Genomic DNA, 19,534 nt, shown 5'->3' with positions numbered 1-19,534 from the left:
AGGTTTTCTGTATACCTAAAAATGTCTCTGCAAAACCTCCTTTCATAAACATCTCCTCTAAAAGTTCATCAAAATACAAGTACTGCTTGGGCAAAGAGCAATGAGTTCACTTGTCAGAGTGACCTTTGCATGTGAATATGCAAGATCATACTATGCAAAGAAGACTTGGTCACTGATTTGGCAAAATGAGACCTCAAAAACAGCAACATCACAGTGCTCAAACACCTGCATCCATCAATGGTTTAAGGAGAAAAAGAGGAGAAGAGTCACATAATGAAAGAAGAATTTGCAAGGGTGTCAATAAAGACAAACTAAGGGGTAACTCTATTATGTATCACAACTCTATTCATCATCAACCAAAAAGGAACTCTGCTATTTTAAGTCTTCACCAAAACATTTATTTCCATGACATTGAGAGAGAGAAAAAACTATTGGTCCTGATGATATCATTTAGGTACTTCAGGGAAATGGCATCACTTCTCTGGGCCTTAGTTTCCTCATTAGTGAAATAAATCACCCCTAAAGGCTCTGCCTTTATGACCCAATTTGTTTGTCACTCAACATATGTTCAGAGAAAAGACATCAGACCACTGTCCCTCAGATACAAAAAAGCGATCTTTTCAATTTGCATATTTGTTATTCAAAAATAAGACAGTTCAAGAGATTGAAGAAGGTTAATGAAGAATACTGAAGGATGAATACAACCAAATGGAAAGTACTGATAAGTGGAAGACTAATTTGTAAGACTAAAATGGAAAGAAGATGTTGAAAGAGTCACATGAAAGGGACATCTTTAAAAAATATTACTTGTGGAGTTGGTCCTAGTGGCAAGTCTGCATTAATTGTGATCACTCTGCACATTTGCCACATGTAAAGCAAACTCAACACAGAACACCCTTGAATTCTGCTCTTGGCTAAGGAGTGTACCATATGAATCCACCACACTTGAGGGTCTTAAGAGAGACAAAATTTTTGCAAAAAGCCATTTACCATTTAATGTAACAGAACAATTCAAAAGCAGTCATCTGTGTGTTCATGGATAATGCATGAACATATAAGAGGAATTATTAATATTTTAGCAAAGATACAGAGTAACAGCGCATCAATAGACTGAAAGGAAATGAGGAGGCTATAATAATTAAAATAAGCTAACAATAAAAGGCTGCCAAAAAAAAAAAAGGGTTTGTGGAGGGTGTAGAGGATGAACAGATGTGGTTTATACTTGCTCAATGGTCAAATCAATGCATGACTTAATCTAGTACCTGGCAGTCTGCTTAAGAGACACAGCAACAAATCTTAAAATTCTGAAGAAGAAGTAGTTTTTAGTCAGGAGCAGTTTAAGAGCCAAGAAAAAAATGGCAAACTCCTATGAGTGTAACATTTTTATTGCAATATCTATTGCTAAGAAATCATGTACCAAGTGTGAATTTTCAAACAAAGAGGGAAACTCTTGATGGCAAAGTAATAAGTGCATTAGTAACAGTGCTGTGAATAATGCAGGATTATAGCAGAGGGAATAAAAAGGATGACAGAGTTCATTATGTTTAAGTCATGAAAGAGTAAATAATATTAAATTGCAATGGCATTTAAAACATTCTCTGTAGAATTTTTACTTTTTTCTTTATTTAAATCAAAAGTAGAGTTGCTATTTTCTAATTCATAAGATTTTTTTTCAAAGAAAGAACACTGATTATCTAGTATGTATGTAGTAATAAGATGACTGTAATAGAAGAAAATTATTCTCAAACGGAGCAGATATTACAGTAAGTGAAAAAAGAACTATAATGGATCCTCTAGACAGCATCATAATATTCCTGAAAGGTCTGAGGGCCTCTAGCTGTTAATAATTTGAAATAAACTTGGTCCCACGAGGAATTGACACCAAAGCAATATATTAAATATATGAAGGTCTTACTTTTTACAAATGAAGTAATGAATCAGTCACCTAAGTGACTTAGACTAAAAGTTAATAAAGAAGGCAAATGAATACATTTCTCTGAGAGCCTATTTTGAAAAGTGAATTTCTTAATTCACATTTAAATTTCAAAACTAGTATTCAGAACCAAAGATCAAGAATATTAATATAAAGGATTTAGACATTACCCTCCAAAAGAAAGGCTTCACAGAGAAATAAGATCCAACCACTTCATTTTCTGAGAGTTCCTAAAAACAAACAAATATTTAGCTAAATTTTGAGGTGTCTCTGAGAATACTTAATTAGCCCAACAAAATCAAAACAAATAAAAACCTAAAAATTATATATCCTAAAGACACTCTGGATATCTATAAACTGTAAGTTTTCTTTTTTCGAATCAGTTAAGGTTTTCGTTTTACTCATACTTGCTGTCAATTGTAATATAGAGAGGATTATTTCTGTATTTTTTTGAGTTTACTTACCTCTTAATTCTCAATTGTTGATTAATATATCTGAGAGTCTAACATTTTATTTTAGAAAGTAGAACTGTTTAAACATATTTTAAGATTTGGAAATAAGCCAGACAATATCTGGTCCTTTTAACAAAACAATTTAACAGCACAGATCTTCAGAGCATTGTTGAAGAATAACAGCAGAAATCTTATTTATACACACCCACTTAATTTGATTTAATTCCTTATTAAAAACTTCCTAGTTTTATTATATAACATAAAATATATATAATATAAATGTCTTAGTTAACTTGAGCTCCCCAAAAATAATTAAAAAAATAAATAAATACTAAGAAAGGTGTCTATTGGTCTGAAAACAAAGCAACAGATTTATGTTGTACATTTTATTACTTAATCATCAGATTTTTATAAAGTGAAACCCATTTGACTTTAGGAAATCAAAAACATAGTTACTCACTTTTAAACACAACATTTAAATTGCATGCATCCTTTAAACATTAATGTTTTGCGTCCCATCTCTGGGTGTCAGTTATGATACAATTATGGGAAAGAGGACAGTTATGAGAAAGTATTGTGACATTGTGATGAAGAGGAAGCAGTTTTGTAACTTGTTTGATTATTGCAGTGTGGGTTAGCAACTAAGATCATAGTGGTCCAGCACCTCAAGTGATATCTAATGCAGAGTAGGTGCTCAGTATGTATTTGTTGATTGACTGTTAGTCACTTGGAGTTTCACTTGATTAAGTCTACATATTCCTTCCAAATGTGATACCAAAACTAGTATCAGAAAATAATAATGCACTAAAGTATTTTAGGGTCTGCAGCAATTTGAGTAATTTAAGAATTACTCGAATCAGAGATCATTTATGCAATCTACCTGTGCTTTTTACATGAAATCTATTATTTCACAAAACTTAATTACATTTCCCCAAGTTACTTGCATAGGGTTTGGTTAGGTAGCTTGACTGATGTCAGAGGTCATAGGGGAAAAGTCTTGAGTTTAATCATCATCACTACAGAGTCATAATTCATTTACATTTACAGCTATGGTTCTCACGTTTAGCACATTGTCGCATCAGTTTCTGAAAAAAAATCCTTAAAGAATACACTTACATTTGGACATTGGGGTACACACCTTAGATGGAATGACTAAGTTTTTTTTTGATGCTATACTATTGTTTAAAACAAAAACCTTATTTTTGCTTTTAGAAAAGATGCATGTTTTCCTTTTCTATTGCCAATTCTCTTTTTACTTTGATTCCTAGTTCTTTTTTAAAAAAATTAAGCAGCATGTTTAGCAACAAGTGAAAAAAATTGTAAAGTATCACACTAAAGAAATTACTGCTTGAAGTCTCCTTACAGAAATAATTTCTCCTGAATCAATAACACAAGCTAAACAATTAACAGTAAGTTTTATCTTAATATAAAATGTGTTAAGGCAGCAAATAGATATGAAAGTCTTGGCTCTAGACTCAAAATAGTTACAACAAATAAGACAACCATTTAGCGTTCAAAAGTATTGTAAGTTCATTTAAAGGTTAGATGGTCTAAGGTGACTGATATTTAAACTATACCAACTCCGCACTTTCCATTCTTCCTCAGATGAACACAGAGGGTAATGACCTAATTACGTGACTAGTATTCAAAGAGCAAAATGAGACTGATGAATTTTTCAGGGAAAGGGTTAATGATCAAGATTTAGAACTTAGGTTTCTCTGTTAAAATTTGAAAAACAAAAATATTAGCCACATTTGGACCTACTGAAGTCCCTAGGCTGTGCTTTTCATGCTGTGTTTAATTACTTCTGTCATTATTCATCAACCAAAATTTGTATTTCATTTTACAACCTACATTCTCATGTAAATTTAGGCCTTTATTTCAAATGAAACGATTTAATTTTCCTGTAGACCCTTTTGCCATTTATTGCTCACATGAATACAAAATTCAAAGCAGACTAGCCAAAGCCCTCCTTTCACTAGACTTTCTAATGATAACAATAACAACCAACAATAATAAAGCACCTGGCCTAATGATAATGAGTTCTAAACAAAAGTGATTTTATTATGGAAGGCAAGAAAAACAGAATAAACTATTCATGAATTTCAGAAAAGACTTGTCTTACATCATAATTGTAGATATTTAGTTAAACTTTAGTCTCCATCAAGACAACAGGTTGGTAAGTGAGGGAAAGTGCCAGTTTAAAACTGCTGAGATTATAAAGTAACAGCAAAAGGAAACAGAAGAAAAACTAAAGACATCTAATTGATAAAGGGAAATTATTGAAGTTATTCTGAGTAATGAATTATTGAACTATTTTTGCTGAGGTTTCAAATAAAGTAGCAAGCCATTGAAATACCTTATTTAAATCTATTTTTGCCTCTAGAAAACCAATATACACTCAGAAAATTTCTCCTATAAGATAAAAATTTTATTATGAATGTAAAAATTAGTAGTTTAAATTTAAAAATCTAGAAGATACTCTTTTTTCTCAGAAAAATAAAACTAAAAGACTGTTCATTTTTTCCCCTAACAAATGAATATGATGCTATTTTTCAGCCTTGTATATAAAATAAAGCACAAAAATCTTTAAGAAATTTACCATCAGATGAACAAGGATTAACCACTAAACTTCTCTTAAAAGTGATTACTTTTTATTCACCTTAATGTGTACAGGCCTTTAAACATCATGCATGTTATTATAATTCAGCAATTTTTCAATACAGCAATTTTTATAATACAGCAATTCATGACAGATTTGAAATTGTGAAGTCTGAGATTCAAATGTCAAACAAGGCAGCATTCTTGATTACACAGCATGTTTTTATAGGTGCACAGTTTCTTTTCATCAATACCTCTTTGGGCATTTATGAGATAAGAAATAAATAAATTCGTAAATAAATAATATTCATGGCCTTTCCGGGTCAGACTACAATCACAATTGTCAAAGCTGTGGCTCTCAGCTGCTTCCATCAAATTGACTAAACCCGTGGATAGTTGTGTAATTAAAAACAGGGACATGATGTAGGTGGAAATTCACACTGAAATGTTATTCAAATAGGTGCTCATCTCACTTATACTCATTAAACATAAAAAGTTGCAGATTCCCTCTGCAACTCCAACTGTCCTTTTAAATATTGCTGGGGGGAGGGGGAGAGAGAGAATCTCAGGTGCCCAGAGGACCTGCCCTGTAACTGAAGCCTGGCTTTGTCTGTTATTTTTCTAGAAATTTCACCTTAGCATTTTTATATGTGTGTTAGTGCATGTATATGCATGTGTGTGTGTTTGTGTATATGTATATCTATCTATCTATCTATCTATCTATCTATCTATCTATCTATATGTATAAGTACATGCATACATTATGTGTATATATTGCTGTCAACCAGGGCTTTGAAAGAATCTTCGCAAAATTATGATTTATTTTCCTTGTGGACATTTAGGGGACTTTAAAACCAATAAATCTCCTCCTAGTCACACTCAATTTAACTATATATACATATATATGTCTTATATGCATATATATAATATATATGTATATACACACACATATATAGCTTTGAATTAAAGGCCATATAATCTGCAAATCAACACTTAGCTGCATTATTCTGGAGCCAGGTTTATATTAGTTCCCTCCCTTTGATCAGCCTATAAAGGGTCTTGGGAAACCATCAGCTCACTTAGTAACACACATTAGCCATATGAAGGCCAATCAGCAACCCCACAATTAGACATCTTAGAGCTAGCATGTAGACATCATGGAATCCAATCTCTGCTTGAGATTACATTTTGTCCTTTCTCTTTGTGCCTACTCACCCAGATTTGCTCCCCAAAGGACCAACAACATTTTAAAAATTCAACAAGACTGGTCAAATAAACGTAATGCCATTGTTACAGCAAAATCCCTGTGGTTATGAATTACAATACATAAAAATGTATATTTTATGTCTATGGGGAAATATTGTCAAAACAGCAAGAAAAAAATCATCTCAATATAAAATTTTAATTATGGCTCCATGTATTTTGTGGGGATAATCAAATATTTACCAGCATTATGATATCTCTATTTTAAATACACTTACTACAAATTTTAGGAGTTTAGTTAATGGAGTTTAAAAATACAGTCCTTTATAATAGTACATGCTATTTGCCCTTTGTTCATTGCTGCATTTCGGAATCTCCAAAGCCTTAATTATGAGGTTGACTTTATAGCATTTTAAAATAACACAGACTTGGGAGTATTAACAATGGCAAAGTAAGGATTTTAAAAAGAATTTTATATTGCCTTCAAAAACATGTAAGCATCTCATTTTTTCAAAGACATATGCATAATAATTTGAAATGAGACACCAAAGAAAAGTCATTTTGGTCACTTACATTTGAGAGGGTCAATGACCAAGAAGATTTTCATTTTTTGCAGTTTTTAAAATATCACCTATTTATAATATTATCAGGTTATGAGGTCTTTGTAGAAAGGACGTAACAATTGTTAACTAATGACTTTTTTTTTTATACTATGTCTGACTGACTGTGTTAGATACTTAAAAATGTGTTAATTTGTTTCTCTACCATTTCTTAAATTAAAGCACTTAGAGGTTTTCACTGATGCATTTTTAATGTGTCATCCAAGGTGTCAGGTTTAACTATGCCCTGCAGACTTACAGAGTTGAAAGTGTTCTCTAGTTTAAATTAACAATATCCTTGCCAAAAGTCTTATTAAAAATTCCTCCATTCAACTAGTGAATAAAGTGTTTTATAGTTCATGTAAATTATGCTAGGTGATTATAAAATCTTTAAAAAAAGATATGTTACTAAAAAACAATAAGCCATCAAGTAACAGAAGATATGCTAATGAGACATCATCACAGTCTATATTATATTATTCAAAGGATGAACTCTTCTTAAAACAATTCTAAACTGTTATTGTTGAGAATACGAATTGCAACGTGTATATCTTTATAGTATCACAACGGTTATTTCTCATATAATTAAACTGATTTATTGAAATCACAAGTTTATTATTATCATAGCTATAGATAAACTCATTTTTCTACATTAAAACACACATACACACAACTCACACACAATGTAGTGTAAAATAATTTCTGCTTACCGTCTGATAGACAATTATTTCATTATTTTGTTTCCATTTTTTGTTTGACCCCCACAAAATTTATTCACAAAATACATACACATCTTCTCTTTTGAGCTCATGAAACTTTCTTGTTGAATAATTTAACATTAGAATTAATTATCAATGTTAAGCTTCTTCTAAAGAATAAAATATTGCAATAACTGAAAGTATTAACATTTTCTCTGCCCAAACTCATTTTGTCACATAAGTAAAACTCTTTGACCAGGATAATTATCCAGTTGCCCAAGTTTAGGGAGACACTGCTCCCTTTCTTCTTAAAATAACATTTTTCTGTAACAACTGAATGTGGGGCAGAATTAAAAATATGCCTGCTGGAAGTGTGCTGATAGAAAACCAGAATGAGTATTTTAAAGGGTATTACCAATCCCGGAAGAAATATTATGGAATTCACAACTATTTACTGGTTAACATACCCTTTAAATATAGTACATATCTTATACACTTTTGCTTTTCAGAGGTAAGTTTAGGTGTATATTTTTCTACTTGTTATTTGAAGGTAACACATTTACTCTAAGCAATATATAAGTTGGTCCTGAATAGTAATTACAATTTCCCTTTCATCAAGTTGATTATTATCTCTTATTTTCAATAGTAAATACAATCCCAGGTTATGTCAGTGCCACAAATAATAAGATTTTCATTGAAAGAATCCATTATTAGCAAGATGATGAAAATGACAAGAGGATTTAAATAATGATAAATTCCATGAGCTGATTCACTTGTCTACCAGGAGATGTGCATATTAAAAACATAAAAATGTCAATTTAACTTTCCCCCCATTCATGGTTATATCACTTCAGAGAAAATACAAGGAAGAAAAACTTCATACTGGAGAGAACATCTAAACACATTATCTGATGATATGTAAGTTTATAATTCTCAGGTTTTATATCCAACATCGGTGCTCAAAGACAAGCTGCCTATCAAAGCCCTGCTATAAAAAAGCAAAAGCCCTTGTTCCTGTTAATAAAAATCCCAAAGAAAAAACACAACCTATTTATACGAAAAGTTCATCTTTGACCTTGAGCATAGTTACACCAAATATGAAATACCTGTAATTAAATGTAATGCAAATACATTATATTCTCTTTCCAAAAATAAAAGAGGAAGAATCCTTACTTACACAAGAATCTTTAAGGGAAGGACCAAAATAATTAGAAAGGGGATGCTTTCCCACAACGCAGTAACACAGTAAATAATCATAAAATTGCACAGTACAGTCACTTATCTCTTAGTTGCTCAAGAAGCACAATTTGCAGTAGTCCCCCCATACCCACGGGGGATAAGTTCCAAGACTCCCCCAGGGGATTCTGGAAACCATGGATAGTACCAAAGCCTATAGATACTATGTTTTTTCCCATATATACATATCTATGATAAAGTTTAATTTATAAATTAGGTACAATAAGAAATAAACAATAACAATACAATAGAACAACTATACATACTGTAATAAACTTATATGAATGTGGTTTCAGTCTCCTTCTCCCCCTCATATCCGATCTGATAACCATGAGGGCAATTAAGTGATTAAGGGCCCGAGAGTATATAGCATGGATACACTGAACAAAAGGATAATTCAAGTCCCGGGTGGGACGGAGAGAGAAATGGTTCAAAATCTCATCATGCTACTCAGAATGGCATACAATTTAAAACCTATGAATTGTTTATTTCTGCTATTTTCTATTTAATATTTTCCAACTGTGATTGAACACAGGTAACTGAAACTGAGGAAAGCAAAACCACAGATAAAGGAAGGCTACTGTACTTGAACATCATCCTTTCTCTTGGAGAAAAGAATTGTGAGAGCAGTTTCAGTGTGTGTGAAGGATGGCAGACTAGTAGGTGGGAATTGAAATTTCCAACTTTCCCTGGATTTTGAATGTAATTCTCTGCTCTTATAACACTAATACAGACAAATATGGCAAATGTTTTAGGGGACAGTGATAATTTGAATGCCATATCAGGTGTTCAGTATGTTCTCATCAAAAAAAAAAAAAAAGAATGAACTGATTTTCCTTTACTCAGCATTCAGTATCCCTACTAAATTTCATAGAATTGAAAATCTTAGTCTAAACTCCAAAAGCCATATTACCATTCACACTAAATATAATCTGCCAAGTACCCCAATGAGTACAGATTTAGACACAGGGAATTCTGCATCTTTAAGGGCAAGCTAGAAAAATGTACCAGTCTGAATGTACAAATGGATTCTTAGTAATAAACAAAAACTCAAAAGAATTTTAGATATAAAAATAGTGAATAATAGATGTTTATTATTAACTTCAAATTATTTTTGTAAAAAAGATTATTTTTGTAGACCAAAGAAGTGGATATATATTTACTTAATTTATCATTAAACTTAAACTTAAATATAAACTAAATGAAGTATTTAAAGCATCTTTTTATTCTTTCTTTTATACTACAATAAAATTGATCATTCCCACTAATTAATACTCAATACCATATGATATCCTGCTCTAGCATTACATCTTTTTTTTTTTCAGCTTATACAGATTTTATGAAAAGTCACGAATTCTGTGAAATAGTGTAATGGTTACGAAATAAGCTTTGAAGTCCTACAGATCTGTGTTTGAGTCCAGACCCTGTCTAGTATTACATCTTAACTACATCTGAAAGAGAGAATATTACTACCTATTAATGGATTGCAATGTTTTACACAGATATATCATAATATAGACACAGAATGAGGAAAGCAAAATTATATTAATTTTTTAAAAATATACCTTTAATGTAACACTAATTTTGAAGTACAATTACAAAAAAAAAGTGTAATACAAATATGAACAGTGCAAACATTTCTTTAAGACCTCTTGAAACTTTATTTTGGTCAGTAAAAACCACAGTGAACACTAATCCAGAAATATTCAGCAACTTTCCTTAAAATGTTTTGGATTTTATTAAAAAGACATAGTGATTTTCAATGTTGTCCTGACCTTTTTTGTGAGCCAAATTATAATTTTGGTCATTAATCCTATAAGAATTGGGAAGAAAATGTGTAACAAGAAATACTTGTTTAAAGCAAATTAAGACATTATGTAAATGCAAAGCTATTTTGATGTATTTTCTTAATTCACAATAAAAATGATAACAAAAAACTTAGTAGCATGATTCAATCAGAATGGAAGAAAAAAGACTGTCCTGTTCCAGGGTCTAAAAAAATTAGTCACTATTAAAAAGGAATACTGACATTTTAAATAGAAATTTGAGCAAACAAGATTTTAAAAAATAAAATCCCCTTGATTTATTTCAAGGAGTATTCACGTAAAAGTCAATTTCACCTTGATATTTATTTCTATCCAAGAGTGGTACCACCACTGAACAAATTAGAAGCTTAGTTTATATATTAAATATTTTACAAGTTATAAGAGCTAGGGCTTAGTAAGTTACCATAAACTCCTCTCACTCCCAAGAGCCATTTATTTCTTGAAGTGAAAAGAGGCAATGACACAAAATAGTTCTCATTATACACTCCAAAGATGTAGCAATATAGGGATTTTGAGTTTAGAGAACCTCAGAGTCAATTTTCAGTGAACAGAAACAGTAAATTACATGGCTCTTACTTCTCTCAGGAGTTGTCCCTACCATTGCCTCATCATTTTATTCCTGATTTAAAGCAAAGACATTTTCTAGACCCTGTGGCACAGAAATCAGATGCTGGGAATGATGCTGAGACATGACCAGAGATTAGCAAGAAGATGATTTTAGTGCAATTGATCAGTGTGATTTCTATTTACTTAAAAAGCAGCGCATGGTTTGCTTAAAGTTTATGGGGAAGAAAACAACAATTGAAGAATGATGAAATCCTGTAGTATAGTGTGAAGAGGTATGAGAGAGATTTGGGACAGCAGCTGATTGATAGTTCTCGACAAGAAAAGCTGAAAGATCACATGCTAAGCATTACCTTACTTGATCTTTTCCAACTCTTCCTCATTAGCATTGTCTGTAAACAAAATAAAGTATTTTCATTATCTTATCACTCAAGTACAGAATAGGGCAGCCAATTGGTTTCTAGAGGAAGCTTATCATTTAAACAGCAAACAGTTACCCGCAACAACTATACAAGACAAAAATTGTTTTTCACATATGCATAGCTAGAAACAGCACCTTTAACATTCAAGTCGTCTTTCTGGTGAGAGTTCATTTGGTTTATTCTTTTGTACAAAGTAATGGGATGGTATATTTTAAACAGAATGGAAAATCTGAAATATCTTAATTATTGACTGGAAAAAACACATTAAATCTCATGATTGGCGATTGTTCCTTTTGGTAGTAGAGGTTGAGGATGTGCCATGACTTAACCAGGTATACAATAATTTTTCTCTTCAAACACATTCAAAATCTGTTGCTTTGATGACATCTTAGAAGTGGCTCTGCTTCCAGTTAATCTTTAATGATATCAGCATCTGCAAATGCTTTCAACTGAGAAAAAATGTGGCATTTTGTGATGGCTATTAATAAATCTTTCTGATAAATGTTTAGCCATAACATATCCTTTTAACTAGTTGTGTGTGTGCGTGTGTGCGCGTGTGTGTGTGTGTTATAGTAAGAGGAATTTATGGCTACAAGTTTTAATTAAGGCTATGGAGATTTGTGACGAGTGCCCAGGATCATTGGGCTTTTGTATAAAGTAAGTCATAAAAATCCAAAGATTTATTGCCTCTCCAGTTTTAAAAATTTCTCAATGAACACTGAGGTGTCAGTTCCTGATTAACCTCTTTACCTGCTCTTAGCTTTATAATTATCTTTAAGGCAGATGAAGTGCAGAATAGGGAACATTGGACCAAAGACTATAGCTTATAGAAAGGCTTGCCATATTTGTATATCAAGGAAGTGCACTGGTGACTTGAGGAACTGTATCTCCTTCAGCAGAATTCATTATACAGCAGGACCATTTCAGAGACTACTCATAAATTACAAAAGTACAAAAAAAGGAAAGATTTTAATATAAGATTAAATCATACAGAAGACAACCTTTGGCCTAAACCAAGACAGAAATTACATAGAGGTTCTAGAGTAGAAAATGAGACAATCATAAAATTGTCAAAGATGAGAACACATTTCTCTTTTCTGTAGATTGCAATTTTACAGGTTACATTTTCTCGAATCACACTCTGTGTTACGTGCTGACCAAAATATGGAAGAATAATTGATTTCCTCAAGTTACAATAATTCCCTATTATTGTTTTCCGAATGTAGCCAGGAAACTTGAAAGCATTGCTACCAATTATAGAAATATTTTATGTTTCCTAAGTATTAATGTCCAATTCATTTTGAAGCAACAAAACCCACCATTGCATTGTGGAGATGGACATGTAGTAGACACGTAATAAATTTTATTGTTGATGTTGAAATGAATTATTGCATCATCATCATCATCATCATCATCATCATTACCACCACCACCATTTTCTCCATCATCACTAAAAGGCAACTGGAAACCCAAAACTTCTGTGGTATGCCATGTTCACAAAAACTGCCCTATTAGGAGTCACACAATAACTGTTCAACTTTCTCAGATAGCAGTTTCAATCGACAAAGAATGGTAATTCCCAGAGACAATGTTGTGAGTCAAATCAACTGAGAAAAATTAAGATAAATAAATGAAAAAGTAAAATCTCTTCACTCATGATCACTTATCATAATCACCTAGTAGGTAAAAAATCTTATAAAATTCCATTCTGTAAGAAATGTTACACTATAGAAAAGAGGCTGAGAACACGAGGAAGCATTGAATCTTGGGCAACACTGTTCAGTATTATACAGATTCAGTACTGCAGCTCAAAGCCACATCCCCTGACTCAGAACCACTGCATACAATCAGTCTTCAATATGTAAAGCAAACTATAGGGCTGGTATTTTTCCTGTCTCTCAAAATTGGCTTAATAAGCAGGCTGCATGGTATTATTATTTAGATTGGGAACTGACACAAATGAAAAGATGGTAATTTCCCTAAGTATAAATATGAAAGATTTGGCAGTTATGGGAATCAATTCAGTATTTTCCTGATTCAGTATCTTGAATTCTATTATTAGATCCAGTGACTCTCAAAACGACTCTAGATTTTATAACAAAATCCCTGCTTCTTGAGCCAAAACAAGTAGCTAAACAATGGCTATCAGTATTCTACTCCCAAGTCTCTTTTTCTTTTTAGATGGTTGGCTTAAGGTATATTCAGTAAAATTGAAAACAGTAGAAAATAATTTAACAAACACACTATTGATAATGTTACCTTTCCTATCTATGAGACATGTTCGAGAAGAAAGATTGGGGAATGTTAAAAACAGGAGATGAAACAAAATAAGATTTATTTTTTGCTCTATAATCTTAACTTCAGATGAGAAACATATGAATTTGGTTTTGAAAGTGTCATTATCCAATACTGTTATAGTAAAATTCAAATCTTCATTAGCAACTCAACTTTCTTTGAAGCCAATAAAAGAAATAAGTAGCATAAAAATATGGCCTGTGACAGAGCTGCAAAACTGATTATATTTTTAAAAGATTCTATAACTCAATTTATTTTTTGCTTTTATTTTTTGTTGTAGTGATTTTTTTTCAGGCAATTACATTGTTACTATAGATATAAAAAAAATCACAGAACGGGTAGATATTACAGTACATATAAATCATAAAACATATTAAACTCATATTGGGGAATATTTGTTCAAATGTTAGCTATGGAATAATTCAGAAAAATTCAAAAATAAACCAACATGATTTTTTTTAATTCATTAAAGGCCAACTAGGGTCAATGCATATGTTTCTTAGAATTTTCTATTTTTCAGCTTCAGCCAAGCAATTTGTAGGTCTAGGTAGTCTAAGAGAGTGCGTAACACAAATTGACTCACTTTTATTTCACAAATTCTCCAATGAAGAAAGTTGTGGATTGAACTCTGCTAGAAAAAGAGCCAGAAAGAACTCAAACACACTATCAGACCAAAATACCATAGACAGGACACACATGTATGCACTACATATTTGTACATGTTCAAAAACAGGACATGCATTCAAAACAGAAATGACAGTTTTGTCATGCAACTAGTCAGCATGCCCCCCATGAAGATTTTTCTTTCTCAAACATACAATGCTGAAAACTTAAAAATATGTAAATAAATATATATATTATATATGGTAAACATATATATACATATACATATATATATATATATGTTCACATCTGGGATTTTTTTAAAAGACACAATCATGAACTCAATGGCGAAAATTTTAATATAAGCAACTTTGGCTATTACTCATACTATGCTTCTTAAATTGCATTGCATGTTTTAGAGGCTTTAGGAGATTCAGTAGGCTGATAGATTTTTCAACACATTCTTCAGTTTTGCTGATTTCCAGAACTGGCAATCCATACAAGGAGAAATCACCCCAATTGCATTTTTCATGGATTATGTTGTCAGTATTAACAGCATATGTGTGTGTGTGTATATATATATATGTGTGTGTGTGTATATATACAGTATGTATATATATATATTATATATATATATATATTATATATATAAATATAAATATATATAAATGTATATATATATATATATAAACGCACAAGGTAACTGATTTAGAAATTTCAGCACTTTGTGATGCTAAGCCCTCTGAATTTCCAGTTACTCATTTCTTCCTACTTTTGATAGCATTTTCTTAATATTAATGTCCTATTTCCTACTGATTGTTAGAATTTATACGTTAATGACTCTTGAAACTCATATTCTCCACTTAGATGCATATAAAATATTTAGCAAAGTTTTATAAGCACAGGCATAAGAATAAACATGAGTTTTTAAAACTTAAGTCTCAAAAGCTTAAATAAATTATTTCCGAACTAATAATCAAAGGGAACTGTTGTGTGAGAGCCAATGCAAAATCATCCTTTGTTTCTTCCCTATACATCATTTTGAATATTAAAGAGAATTCTGAAGCATTTAGTAGCTGATTCTTGGTTTGCTGCAAAATAAGATTTATTTGGTTTGGAATTTCTCTAAACAACTTTGTTCCTAGATAATTTGTGAAAAATCAGCATGTCATTTTTTTACTGCAGGATTTTAGGTTGCATATTTCAGGCATACATAAATTTAATTTGAAGATACATTGAATCTTGGATTGTTTTTAACCAAGAAACTTCAAATATATTCCAGAGAAATATATTTAGCTAATAGTAGACACATTACAAAATGAAGAAAATACAGTGACCTGCTTTTAATTCATTGTCATCATTAGAAATCTTGAAATGAGCAATACTTTCACACTAATTTTAAGCCTACTGTCATTAATATGCTCATTTTAAGAACTCAAAAGGAAAATTAAATCAATATTTAATATTGTTTGTGACAACCTCAGGGATTTGAACATTGAGGTAAGAAAAAAAGAACAAACTTAAAATACTTTTCCCTGCACTTTTGAAGCATCCCTTCAAATCCTCACAGATACTCATTTACAAACGATTGAACAACCACTTGGTACAGAAAGCTGGACTAGGTTTTTAGAGAAGGTAATCAGAAAAGTAATTAAAAATAAAGAAAGAAAGGTAATTTTAAGAAAGGTAATCAGAAGCAATAATTTACATACAGATTTTTTTTTTTAATTCACCGGAAGTGAGAGGATCTAGGATGGAGGTGAAGTGTAGTACAGGTATATTTTGGGTAGGACAAGCCCCATTGAAGAAAGCTGGACTCAAGAGACGGTGACTATTGCAGGAGTTGCTTGGCGGGGACAGAGATTACGAGTGAGGGAACATAAGTTGTTCCATGGAGAGACTTAAAGCCCCTCATCGGGCGTTTCAATGTAATCAGAGAAATAATTACAGAACACTTAGAAGGAAAATAAAGAAGTTATAAAATCTAGCACAATGCTTAGTAGAAGATCAATAATTTTTAAAATGGCCCTTGTTCAAAGTTTTAAAATCTTATAACTAGTGTTGCTTCACAGTTTTAGAGATTTTAATAACATATCTATAGCTGTTACATAGACCTAAACAAAGGGGAGAAAGAAAATGTTTATGTATTTGTTAGAAATTTTCATAATGTAAAGCATATGCTCAGAAACCCAGATCCAAATCTAGGATATCAGACTAGCTAGGAGTTTTGGGAACTTCCAATGGGGGATATTTTATCCTTCCTCCCCACTTCCTGACCCAGCTCACTTCTCTATAACCCACCCCAGCTCTTGGTTATTGGTCACACCCACAAGGAGAAGCCAGTATAGACAGACACACTGCTCCTCTTCTCTTTCTGGTCAGGAGTGGCTGAGCTCAGGATGGTTCACCAGCCAGAAGCCAACTCTGGTCCAGGCTGCAACAGCTGTGCCTTTTCTGAGGCAATGAGCCCTGGCTAAGCCACTTGCTTCTCTGATGAAGAAGAGAGAAGCCAGTTGAGAGTCCACATTAGTGTGGAAGGGAAAAAGACACCATTTTTCAGTTGCCACAGAATAAACCCAGTAAAGTTCTGATTCTGAAGCGAAGGGCATGTAGTAAGGCAGTAAATGAAAAATAAGTAGCAGTAAGAGATTTCTTCTAAAGAGCTGGAGTAGCCAAAGGGTTTTGAGTCAAGAAAATGACATGATGATTTCAGGAAGAACTCTGTGTTAGGGGAAATGTCCTGGAGAGATATGATGAGGAGAAAGGAAAAGGAACAAGAGAAGACGAATAATAACAGATTTTTGATGTGTAACTATTTCACATAACCCACCTGTTCTCTTCCCTATTCATGTCTGATAAATCACTGACAATCGACAACTAGGCCCTGAAATATTTTTAAATGATTTTTTTTCTGGAAGAAATTTCTCTTTTCCAACAAGTACTACCAAATCATACCTACTGTGAGAACTTAGCACAATGGAAGAATGTATGTATGTGTGCATAGCATGGACCCATGTGTGCAGATGGAAGGTTGGGTGTGGAAAAAAATTTTTTTTTTTTTACAGAGAATGTTTAACAATGAAAGCCCATCATTTTAGAAGTCACCAATTCAGAACACATTATTTCGTGAAGCACAAGCCAAGAAGTATATTCTAGCTGCCTAATCCATACTTAAGAATTAGTTATAAATGTTCTTTACTGCTTTATTTAAATAATCCTAGTACTCAACAAGAACCTACTGCAAGCCAGGTCTTGTGCTAGACCCTTAGTGTACAATAGAACTCACATCCAGTGGAGAACTCGGGAATCAAATAATCATTGAAGGAGATGTATAATGACAACTGTTTTAAGTGGCATGAAAGAGAGGTACATGTTGCTGTAACATGGCTGATGGTCCCTACATAGTCTGGGCATCTCTTTTTCACCACAAATGTCATCATGCACCATGATCTCTGACAGTCTCTTTGCTAAGCTCCAGTACTTTTTAAATTTTTGAAATGCAGTACGGTTTCTCTAGCCACGGGGCCTTTGCATGTGCTATATGACTCTGCTTGAAATACTTTCTTCCTGGTTTTTGTCTTATTAACTCCTATTCAAATTTCCAATCTTAGCTCCCATTTGACTTCCTGAGGGAACCCCTGTCCCCTGGACTAGAGCAAATTCTCCAATATTTGTTCTTACAGCAACATGTACCTCTCTTTCATGCCACTTAAAACAGTTGTCATTATACATCTCCTTCAGTGATTATTTGATTCCCAAGTTCTCCCCTGGATGTAAGTTCTATCATACACTAAGAGTCTAACAAGACCTGGCTTATAGTAGGTTCTTGTTGAGTATTAGGATTATTTAAATAAAGCAGTAAAGAACATTTATAACTAATTCTTAAGTATGGATTAGGCAGCTAGGATATACTTCTTGGCTTGTGCTTCATGAAATAATGTGTTCTGAATTGGTGACTTCTAAAATGATGGGCTTTCATTGTTAAATATTCTCTGTAAAAAAAAAAATTTTCCTCACCCAACCTTCCATCTGCACACATGGGTTCATGCTATGCACACATACATACATTCTTCCATTGTGCTAAGTTCTCACAGTATGTATGATTTGGTAGTACTTGTTGGAAAAGAGAAATTTCTTCCTCACTGAATGAAGTTACAGACACTTAATCCATACTTAAGTACTATATATGAACATGGGTCCTCATTGTTTAATTTTTTTTTAAGATAGAGAAACATACTTATTGAAAAGGGTGAATTTTTCAATGAGTTTAAAACACTTCTGAATTTGAAGTTGAAATTCACTGTTCTTATCTACAATCTGAAGAAAAATGTCAATCATACCTTTTCAACAGACAATATACACCATTTTTAATCATGCATTATTTGAAGACAGCAATACACATACTGCTGAAATAGAATATCTGAACTTGCCTAAAAAATTACATCTACTCCTAGAATGTATTACAATCAGAACTAGTGAGAGTAGCTCCCAGTACACGAAAGCACATTGAGTCTAAAAAATAATCTCTGGTAAATTGTGGCAGAAAGTGCAGTGGCCAGCATACCTAAGCGGGTCACACCTGATATTTTTTAATGTCCCTTCAGCAGTGTTGGAATAATTGGCTCCTCTGTATCCCTTGTCAGTTTCTCATAGCTGCATGGTGTGCATGGAAGTACAGACTGCCAGTGCTAGAAAATGGGTGACACCGATATGGCAGGCCATCAAAAAGATGAAAAGTACTTACTTATCATTCAGCAAACAAATACCAGAAAGCAGAAACTCTGTTACAATTTCACTTAATTTTCTTTGTTATGGTACACCTGACAATATACTCAAAATAGTAAGGTCTGGATACCTCACAGCAGAATTCCAGATATTCAATTCACTAATAAATGCATTCCTGAATGAATACTACCACTTGTCTGCAATATAACATGTCTGATATTGGAAATAAAATTATAATAAAAGATGCAAATGTGTCCCTTATTTACAACAAGAGGTTCTGATCTGGAGCATAGACAGGAAATCTGAGTTCAAAAGATACAATACTTGGAGACTAATGCTACCTGGAATACTCACAGAAACACGGAATAGGCCAAATT

General features: G+C 32.5%; 1 protein-coding gene across 4 annotated transcripts in view; it reads right to left on the bottom strand.

The window, feature by feature from the left end:
* MCTP1 (multiple C2 and transmembrane domain containing 1) overlaps positions 1 to 19,534 on the bottom strand; it is a 493,160-nt gene that overhangs the window by 214,968 nt on the left and 258,658 nt on the right. For 2 of the 4 annotated variants that reach the window (XM_081053522.1, XM_081053524.1), the window contains exons 6-7: positions 11,466 to 11,504; positions 2,104 to 2,163 (exon numbers count right to left, since the gene is read on the bottom strand). In XM_081053522.1, the coding sequence (XP_080909648.1) occupies positions 2,104 to 2,163; positions 11,466 to 11,504 (99 nt within the window). The remainder of the gene's footprint in view (positions 1 to 2,103; positions 2,164 to 11,465; positions 11,505 to 19,534) is intronic. The other 2 variants (XM_081053523.1, XM_081053525.1) reach the window with 1 other exon arrangement.

Source organism: Rhinolophus hipposideros (genome assembly GCF_964194185.1).
Source record: "Rhinolophus hipposideros genome assembly, chromosome: 7".
NCBI classification, from domain to species: domain Eukaryota; kingdom Metazoa; phylum Chordata; class Mammalia; order Chiroptera; family Rhinolophidae; genus Rhinolophus; species Rhinolophus hipposideros.
This window is presented reverse-complemented; position numbering and strand designations above follow the sequence as displayed.